The following is a 10,496-nucleotide window of genomic DNA, read 5'->3' on the forward strand; positions in this document are numbered from 1 at the left end:
AAGTACATTACCAAATAGATGTTATATTTGAAAGCAACCTAAGTGAGACTTGAAGAGTAGGATATTTCGGGTTTCATTTTTCATTTGCCTACATTGCCGTCGGGAAGCTGGGTTTCTCTGTTTCACCCTCGTAGTTAGCTGGATTTTTTGTTTCTTCATCTCCATTGTTTAGGTGAGTTTCTTTTTTCTTTGTGGTTGGCGGTGACATGTGGTGGGTTGAGTTTTTTTTTTTTTTTTTTTTTTTTCTTCATTTTAACTGCAGGTTAGGTTCGTTGGGTTTCTTAATCTTGTTTTTGTAGATATTTTGTTTATAATATTGCTTGACATTGTTTTGTTAAGTTCAACAAGTATTTTATGTTGAAGATCTTGAAGATGGTCTGTTGTTTCAACTCCACCACAACATCGTACTTTTGTTGAAGAAGAATTGGTTGAAGAAGATGTTCTTAACAATACTACGATGATTCACAATCCATTTTTTATACAATTGCCAAGTATCGATGAAAATGATAATAAGGATGAATGTAAGAGGAACTATATTCATAATATGCCTTGCCAAATCTTAAGAACAATGGTAATATTCTTTAAATTTTCATTTACTAAATTACTTTTTAATAATTAATATTAATTTATTTATTTTGCATAAATATTAATAATTTTTTTTAACTTTTTCATATGCAGTATGAGAGTATAATATCGTCAACAAGAGAATGTCAACTTCCATCTCAATGACTATGCATTCATAGAAGTTTAATTAATATTATTTTTGCTTTTGCATATACAATAGTTTACCAAATTGTAAAAATATTTTATGACATACTATTTAATTTATTTGATAATTATTTTGTTATGAAAATGTTTACTTTAAATTTTTGTATTCTAATTATTTTAACTAAAGCTAATTTTTATTTTTTTTATATTTATCATTTTTTACTAAATTTTAACAAAATTACAACAAGCAAATTAAAAAAAAAAAAAGGCGATGTACAAGAAGAAAATTGACGCTAAAAAGACTTGTAGCGACGCATAATAACAACATGGTCTCCATTTTCGACCTTTAGTGACGCTCTAGACTTGCATCCTTGTTTTTAGTGATGCTTTTATTTAAATATATAGCGATGCAAAACAAAAAGTTGCTAAAGGTTAAACATATATGAAATTAGTAACACGTAGTTGTAAGTAAACAGCGATGTATAACTACACAAGTAGCTAAAAATTCACAAATTAGCGACGCATACGTTTACATAAAACAGCAACGAAGTGTAACAAGTCACATAAATGTATTATCGGTGTTTCTTCCATATTAGCGACGTATGACTTTACATAAAACAGCGACAAAATTTAAACGTGTCGCTAAAAATGCTAATAAGTAGCGACGTAGAAATTTAGAATCGCGAATTCTTCTATGTTTAGCGTCGCAAGTCTCTTTACATTTAGCGACTTTGTTTTGTACTTAAGTAACTTTATTACTGCGTTGCCGTTGGTATAATGTTTTTAGCGACAAAACGTTAGGCGCCGTGGTGAACTGCATCTCTGTTTATTTCATTTTACGTATTTAATTGCATCACTAATCAACACGATTCGGATAGTGAAATTAAAGGAGGTTTGAATTTTTTTTAACGACATACCTATTTTTCATTGGAGAGACAAGGAAGGTGACAGATAACTAGGGACAGAGGACCTTGATCTGTTTTCTCATATTGGCTCTTTAAATATTTCACCACAGCAAGTTGAGAAAGCATCCAAGAAATTAACAATTTCTGTATCAACTGGTTAAATAAACTACCCTACTATATGCAAAGGGGTTATATCAGAAATTAAGTTGATAAAAAATCCATAACTAGCATCATCTTAAAATACTAAGAAATAGAACATGATTGATATATAACCATTTGCAAGGAGAAGACATTATATATGCAATGCATGCATGCACATACTATAGAAAGTGAAAATAATTGAAAAAAAAAAAAATCTAATCACTTTTCAGCTAAGACCTTGACAATTGCCAAAACATTGTTGCATAACTGGCGAAATATTTGATTTTTCTCAACCATCGCCGGCTCTTTGCCTTTCAACGCAGATTCACATTGATCAGCATCACTGATTGCAACTTTAACCCAAACTTCTACATCCTTATAAGCTTTCGTCAACAGCGCGGCGATGGAGTCGTCAAGCTGTTCGGCAGCGTCCAAATAATGGTCCAAGCATTCTCCGTAGCCGTCCTGAATGGTGGGTTCCAAAGTGGTGTCCTTGAATAAAAGCTTGGCGTGCTCGGAGATGTCGGATGCATTAGAGGATGCGAGCCTAAGTGCGATCAAAGCTAGGCCTAGCATATCAGCATCATGGGTATTTGGATCCGCCTCAAGGGTCGTCACACATAGATCTCTCTGACCCGCATGCTGGCAAGCGGTTTCAATTAGGTTGGTCCCAGTGGCGTTGCTTTCATTGGCGAAAACACTTTGTGACGAACAAGAGAGGAAACAGAGAGATGAGAGGAATAAAGAAATGATGACGGGCTTCATTGTTTTTTCTCTGTTTCTTCTTTTTTTCCAATTTTAAAAAGATGGTGTAGTAGTGGCAGTGAATATGAATATGAATTAATAACAGAGGTTTTTTTATTTTTTTATTATTTGGATGGAAATAGGAATTAATGCGGAGGAATGTTTCGTAGACAATTGGTTTGAGCGGATAACCTTTCAATAGGCGTTTTATAAGGGTCTACTCAACACGTTTTGTGCATCGTTTTACCTGCTTTAACTGCTTTTTTGTTTTCACTCATTTTTGACCGTGAATCTATGATCAAGTCTAACAAACTGATGAACTCGGATTGCACTTACACGACGATAACAGATCTGATCAATTCTATAAATACACTTAATTTTTTGTTTCAAGGATAAGAACTTAAAATATGGTTGTTCGATATGATATATTTGACATTGAAAACGTAACGTTTTTTTATCATTCTTGATCTAGAAGCATTATTAAACAGGACCCTATAAGACTATACTTCGCTATGTGATCCTAGAAAAACAGGACCCTATAAGACTATACTTCGCTATGTGATCCTAGAAACCAATTTTGTTTTTATAGTTTTTACACCCTGATACGTACATAACCATTTTGAATAAGGCACACCGGGCTTGGCCTTGTAATGGAGGCTCAGAAGAGAACTATTCCGAAGCCCATAAAGGAAAATATCTATATAGAATCTTATATGTAAAATATAATAATGAAATTAAAATTAAATCACCCACAATCAACCCAAAAAAGACATTTTCAATTTGTAGGTTTATAATGTCTTTTCTTAAATAACATATGCATGGACTCACTTTGCAACGACTTCAGTATTTCTAACATATATCTTTTAATATTTCCCAACACATAGTCTTGATTTGTTTGGATCCTTAAATGTTTTAAATCTAAAACCTCTTTAAGATTTTTGAACCAATATCACCGTTCTTTCCAAACGCTTAAATCATGATAAGTGGATCATCATTACATTACATTTACATTAGTCCTAACATATTGGAAGCATATTATACATCATAATTAGCGAACTGCACTTTCATTTACATTTGGATTTTTATATGAAAGTGTTTGTCTTCAATTTTGCATTAAATTTTCTGAACTAACTTTGTATGGTGCAGTAAATAAAATATTGAATTAGCTAGGATAAATAAAATATTGAATTAGCTGGGACTGCAACAGAAACATTGCAAATACTGCCAAAAGAAAAGGTAAGTAGAGAGAGTCAGTTCCAGTTGAGCGTTGGGAGCAAGACTCAAAAAGTGTATAGTTAAACGCCACGTATATGCAAACAACAGCCACGTTTCATAAATGTCGGCTCACATCGAATCGAAACCAGAATCCCAGTCCAGTTCTCAGATTCAATTTCCGATGAACTGTCTGTCGGATTCCGGTCTCAATCAGAATCTCACATACAGTATTGCGATTTAAAAACTCTGGCGCTACGGATTCCGGTCTCAATCAGAATCTCACATACAGTATTGCGATTTAAAAACTCTGGCGCTATATGCTCCAGATCCTCTTCAATTGTATTATCCGATGCGCCGGCGATTTTGACCTGTGGCTTCCAAATTCATGTGAACCTAAACCCATCTCGTCCATACTCCTTACTCTCGTACAAGGAACCTCCACAGCAACACTCTCCAGCTCCATTGGCTTTCTCCGACACCACTCCGAAGATAAAACCTCCGGCATCGAAGATTCCGAAGAACCCCTTAGCTCAGCTTCAACCTCTGGTTGTTCATTGACTGTGATTATGGTCTGTGTCGAGGTTTCGGGTAGATGAACCGGAAAATCAGAACGAACCGGAGCTCTGCAAAGAGGGCAATTGGAGTGGGATTGAAACCAGGCGTCGATGCATTGGACGTGAAACGCGTGTTTGCAATTGGGCAACACACGGCCCTGTTCTTCGTCTTCGAATTGGGACAAACAGACGACGCATTCAAGAAGTGCTACAGGGTGGTGGTCACGATGATGAGAAGTGGTGGTAATGGAGTAGATGAAGGTAGGGAGGGTTTTGATGACGGAGAGATCTAAGCCCTCATGAGGAGAAAGTGAAACAGAGTCTGTGGTGGTTGGAAAAACAGGGTGAGAGAACAGTTCGGTTGGTCGGCGGCGGCGGTGGTGGCCGATACGACGTCGGCGGCGGTAAAGAAACCAACGGGCATGGCTTTTGAAGCAAACTATAAGGAATACAACGAAGAAGATAGCGATGCCGGAGCAGAGCATAATCCTACCATTAACAGCGTAGTTTACAGGTCCTTCGATATCTGTGCTACTGTCCATTTCTAGTCTCTGTGTGCTTCTGAAAGAAAGAGAGAAATTGATTATGGAGAGAAGTGACAGGAGAAGAGGAAGGTTCCTATAAATTTGAGCTGATATGGCCGGGTTTGTGACTTGCTTATTTGTGAGTTGCTTAATAGCTCGTTTCAGCTATTGACAGATGGCGCGAGCTTTGCAGTTTCCCTCTTCGGCGTATTTTTCTTTTGCAAATCACTGTTTGTGATGGGTGCACAATTTAAAGATGGAGGAAATTTACTTTCTTTGGATATTGGTGTAAAACTGCAAATAATATTGGACCGTCTTGCTTTTGGTCATTATATTTTTTCGCCCAAACTATATAATTCAATAACGATACAAAATCTGAAAATAATAAAAAATAAAATAACATAAAATTCAAAGGATGATAGCTTATTATTATTATTATTATTATTTATTTGGAGTGATAGTTTTTATAAAATTTTCTTTAAATAAGGATATCTTCAACTTTTTTAAATTTAAAATAAACACCCTTAGTTATTTAATATAGTTTGATTTTAAAATCTCATATATACATATATACAAACATTTTAATTTTTTTTTTCTATTTTAAAGAATCGTACATATATATATATATATATATATATTTTTTTTTTTTAATTTTGATAGCCTTTTTAAATTTAATAATTAAAATAAAAAGTGAAATTAAACTTTCTAAAATATAAAATGTTAAACTCATATCTTATATAAAAAGTTTTAGTAATTAAATTCATTTATTGTTATATAAGTTTATATGTACAAATTACAATTAAATTTACTAATTATAATTTCATATATATTTTTTAAAAATTATTATGTCCCTATAGGGGGGAAAAAAATAAATTATAATTATTTCAAAAATTATACTCTTAAATAAAAAAAAAAGGGCTCTAATGATAAAGCTTTTTGGAGTGTGTGTGGCTGGTAAGTCATACCATATTGTTATTACGGAATTAGTATTTCTCACAAACAATTATTATAATTAAATTAATTATGTAGTTTATATGATCGCATTAATCAACATGTACAATTGTATATATAGCTCTTTGCGTTGTTTTCGGTGGCACTCAGCCAAGTAAGTTTATCTAACGTACGACCAGTAACTGGACTAAACTAGCCTCGTATCTTTAATTTAATTTCCATTCGTAGGAAACCTTATCTGATTGATTCTTTTGGTATTATTATTGTTTCTACGATAAAAGTTTTGAACGTACACCCACGTACTAAATGCTCTCTAACGTTAACTTTCTTAATTAATAAAAGTCAATAATTATAAAAGGTGAGTGCCGTAGTAACATAAATCACGAATTCAATCACTTATTTGACTCTACCCCTCCTCTCAAATTAAGCATTTAATTCTGATCATGTGCTCCGGTATGAGCCAAAAAATTCCTTAATTTTTTTTTTCTTCCAAAAAGAAGTTCCTTAATTTTAGAGTTATATATAGAGGGCATTTTTAGCAAGTTTCTAAGAAAATAAACGATTAAGTGAATATATAATAATCCACTGTCATACTAGAATAAGGTTTTTTTTTTTTTTTTTTGGGATGTTGTGTATAGGAGGATTCGAATTTTGGATACAAATGAATTAATGATTTTACCATGTGATCATTTTCACGGGAACATCAGGTAAGTTTGAATATTTTTATTGTGTATGCTCTTAGGTGTGACAGTAGCGACATACAAAAGCCAGTGACCAAAGCAAGTTGCCAAAAGCATTGCAATACGTATGGCTTCAAGTGTATATTACCTTTTCCATGTCATATATCATTTTAAACTAGGGGATTAAATTTTTAACGATATTTAAGAGTTATATACAGTTAGCTTTTTTCTTCATAATTAATTTAATAATCGATCTAACATGTGCGTAAAGTTAATCAACATTATAATTATGTTACATACACGTAACAGAGAAAAAAATCTTCCACTATGTAAGGATAGTGGACCAGTTATAGATGTTGGCCTGGTTTTTGGCATGGATCATATATTCTTTTCAATCCAAAATGTTAATACGAGAAGGACAAAAGGATTCACTGAAGATAGTGACAACTTCCAATTAAGTAGCTTTACACTCTTTCAATCAACAATCAAAGATGCAATATAAGCAATAATTTTTTTTTGGCTATCTTGAATTTATTACCTTCTAATTGTAACCTTACGTAAGCTTATTAACTTAGTTAACATACCTTTTTCTTTTTAAAATATAAACTATGGTAACTTGATTTAAAAAAAAAGAAAAAAAAAAAGAAGGAACTTTACATTTATCAATTAATTAAATGATTTTGAAACAATTAATAAATGTGATTTTTTTTTTAATTCTTTATTTATTATTATTATTATTATTATTTTGGGGTTAGAATAGAAGCCTTTCAACTTATATCATCTTACATTGTGGACCGACTTCGGCTGGGGTTACCCATTGGCAGAGTGTGAAGCTCGGCCTAATCCTGGATGAGGCCCTGGCCCTAGCCCAATTATAAATTTTCATGAATCTTACAACGTCCGATTTGGGCTCGTCTTGTGTGGAAATGGAATGAGACACGCTTACTTGCATTGAATTTGAGCCCATTTTTTTTATTTTTCCATTATCTCCTTGACAAATTTCGTTTATGCCGACTTTATTTGTAGAAGAAAGAAAGAAACTAAAAATTCTAAAAGATAGAAGAAAATTTATATTAAAAATTCTTGAACTTACAACATTAATTATCCAACAATTTACTCCAAATCGTTCTATAAAAAGAGAAAAAAAAAAAATGGTCACAAATGATGGCATAAAAAGTGGCATCAATTGGAACATAACATGTACAATGAGGATGCAAGATATGTATATATATATATATTTACCGGACTTTTTTACTTTATTTTATGTTATTTTTTACCAGAATTTGTTGTAATAAAATGTGTGCGTCACTTTGATCCATATGTAAGTTTGAGGAAAGTTACATGCACATCATGATTTGAGCAAGATATTTTGAAGCCTGCCCAAGTTTCTTTGAAGCGGATAATACAAGTTAGACCACAAAATGAACTTAAAAGCAACACCAATAAAAGTAATTAAAAAAAAAAAAAAAAACAACGTCATGCATACATAGCTATAATGTCAAATGATAAATTGTCGACTACTCTTGTCTCTTCTTCTTCCTTTTTTTAATTTTTTTAATTATATTTAATTTGGGTGATTGTCAACTACTCTTGTCAATTACAAGGCTAATAAAATATCTAGTTGCACCATGAGCAAATTATCCTTATTTTCGAGTCTTGCAAAACGATGAGACCCACACAATGGGACTCTCATGGAAGGCACCTACTTGTGAGATTTTAGAGTTACCCACACAATGGGACTCTCATGGAAGGCACCTACTTGTGAGATTTTGGAGTTAGACTTTAGGGAAATTTTTTCCTGCTTCTAAAGAATATTCCATTCAAATCCTCCATTAATTTTTCAGATGTAAAAATATCAATTAGCACCCTATAATGGATGTGAGTAATATAGCTGAGAATGGTGTGAAACAAACAACAATGAAGAAAAATAATAATTTTTTTAAACATAATAAAAGATATATTTTAAAATTGAAGAATGAAATTGTGTGGTGGAACCCAAATAAATAGTGCAATAAATAATTTCCTTTACCCATCAGAGGTTATTAAATATATATAATTTTTTTCGTAGACAAAAAAATTATAGGTTATATCGAAAGGAATCTCTGCCTATGTCACACTCACATGACAATGAAATAAACTGTTGAACAGAAACGGTTTCCTCTTTCAGTGGAACTTCAACACAAAGAAGAAAGAATGGAACAGATACAGCACTCAACAATTACAACAAATGGGATAATAAACATGCACATCGCCTCAATCGGAACAGGTCCGCCAGTGCTCTTGCTTCACGGCTTCCCCGAGCTCTGGTTCTCGTGGCACCACCAGCTCCTCTCCCTCTCCTCCCTCGGTTACCGTGCTATTGCTCCGGCTTCCTGCACTGCCCCATACATTGTGGGAGCTCTGGTGAGCCTTCTTGACCATCTGGATATCGACCAGGTCTTCTTGGTGGGCCAGGACTGGGGAGCTGTGATCGCTTGGTATTTCAGCTTGTTCAGGCCCGACAGGGTCAAGGCCGTCATTAACTCGGGCATCGCTTACTTTTTTTTTTTTTTAGGTGAATATTGAGCATCCCTTACTTGCCAAGGAACCCAGCAGTCAAATTTGTTAAGGGCTTCAGGGCTCTGTTTGGCGATGATTACTGTTTCTGCAGGTTTCAGGTGCTTAAGAAATTGCTTTCGCTTATATTACTAGTTGCCAAATTTTTAATTGATTATTTTTTTCATATATATATATATATATATATAATCATATATGTTGTTCTGCTTCAATTATTCACTGCCTAAGGCTTATGTTGTTTAAGCTGATCAATATTGTTAGCAAAAAATAAAAAAAAGCTGATCAATATTAATGCAACTGGCTAGTCAATCCCAAAATATTACTTTAATAGATTACTATTCCAATTGTTTCTATTGGATTTTTTTTTTTTTTTTTTTTTTTTTTTTTTGTTGCTTCTAATCAAAGCCTTTTTTAGATCTCATATCTCTCTGTTCCTTTGGAAGTCTAATTGTTTTCTTAATTCATTGTAATATAAGTTGACTTTCCCTTCCTTTTTCCCTTTGTTAAATCATTTCAGTAATTGTGTTACAAACTAATTATTGAATTGTGCTTCCATTAATTTAGGAACCTGGAGAGGCTGAAAAAGATTTTGCTTCTTAAGATACAAGAATACTGTTCAAGAAATTCTTAACAACTTTTGGTCCAGTTCCTCTATACATATCCAAAGAATTAGAGTTCAGAGGTTTAAAAGCTCCAGATGCTTTGCCCTCTTGGCTGTCGGAAGATGACATCGATTACCATGCCACCAAATTCGACAAAACCGGCTTCACTGGAGGATTGAACTATTATCGATCGTGTGATCTGTATGCATTTTCTTACAGCTAATTTTACTGAATATGACATAAGTTATAGCTTATCATACAATATGGTTCTTTTTTCTTTTCTTTATTTATTTATTTATTTATTTTTTGGTATACAATATGTTAGGCAACAGTAATACAGAGAAATGGGGATGAGTAAGCATATCCTAAACTTAAATCATTTCACTTTCATATTAATTTCATCATTTTGTTTGTGGTTTCAAAACTTGGGATCTCACAACAGCATGGACTGCAGCACAAATCAAACTGCCGGTGAAGTTCATCCTGGGGGATCAAGATCTCGCATACAATATTTCGGGCATCAAGTAATATATCCAGTGAAGAAAATATCGATGTCGATAGAAATATGGAGGGTATGATTTTACTGAAATGTCAATGGAAACATCAATATTCATGGAAATATTGATAAAGTTGTCGAAACTGTAAATTTTTAATTTAGAATACAAATTTTTACATATGAAAGATAATTAATATAGTAAAATAATATAAAAATACAATAATTAGAATATAATAATAATAAAATATTTTATAAATATTACAAATTATTTATAAGTGAATAAATTATAATATTAATTAACACCAAAATATAGAAAATTTAACAGGTAATAGTAAGATAAAAGAAATTCTCAAATATAATCCCTAATACATTATCAATACTAAAAAGAATTCTTTGGTTTTTCAAATTGATGATTATATC

General features: G+C 32.7%; 2 protein-coding genes and 1 long non-coding RNA gene across 7 annotated transcripts; 1 reads left to right on the plus strand and 2 right to left on the minus strand.

Annotated features, from left to right (window-relative positions):
- Positions 1 to 1,973: 1,973 nt before the first annotated feature.
- Positions 1,974 to 2,519, minus strand: LOC107426245 (putative invertase inhibitor). Its single transcript, XM_016036366.3, has one exon. It carries the CDS (start codon positions 2,517 to 2,519, stop codon positions 1,974 to 1,976), a length of 546 nt encoding a protein of 181 aa, XP_015891852.1.
- Positions 2,520 to 3,809: 1,290 nt separating this feature from the next.
- Positions 3,810 to 5,045, minus strand: LOC107426317 (RING-H2 finger protein ATL64). Its single transcript, XM_016036453.4, has one exon. It carries the CDS (start codon positions 4,807 to 4,809, stop codon positions 4,027 to 4,029), a length of 783 nt encoding a protein of 260 aa, XP_015891939.3. The 5' UTR covers positions 4,810 to 5,045; the 3' UTR covers positions 3,810 to 4,026.
- A 3,371-nt stretch (positions 5,046 to 8,416) lies between these two features.
- On the plus strand, positions 8,417 to 10,253 carry LOC107405034 (uncharacterized). 5 transcript variants are annotated; one of them, XR_009634126.1, is made up of 4 exons: positions 8,457 to 9,079; positions 9,543 to 9,781; positions 9,906 to 9,934; positions 10,035 to 10,253. It is a non-coding gene; the product is annotated as an uncharacterized LOC107405034 (long non-coding RNA). The 5 variants fall into 5 exon arrangements; XR_009634124.1 differs by having other exon boundaries at positions 8,458 to 9,079; positions 9,543 to 9,934; XR_009634123.1 differs by having other exon boundaries at positions 8,460 to 9,079; positions 9,906 to 10,253.
- The last annotated feature ends 243 nt before the right edge of the window (positions 10,254 to 10,496 follow it).

This window comes from Ziziphus jujuba, chromosome 9 (genome assembly GCF_031755915.1).
Source record: "Ziziphus jujuba cultivar Dongzao chromosome 9, ASM3175591v1".
NCBI classification, from domain to species: domain Eukaryota; kingdom Viridiplantae; phylum Streptophyta; class Magnoliopsida; order Rosales; family Rhamnaceae; genus Ziziphus; species Ziziphus jujuba.

Bases quoted from the DNA above. Each gene is read 5' to 3' on its own strand.
- LOC107426245 (XM_016036366.3), bottom strand. From the start codon at position 2,519: ATGAAGCCCGTCATCATTTCTTTATTCCTCTCATCTCTCTGTTTCCTC.
- LOC107426317 (XM_016036453.4), bottom strand. From the start codon at position 4,809: ATGGACAGTAGCACAGATATCGAAGGACCTGTAAACTACGCTGTTAAT.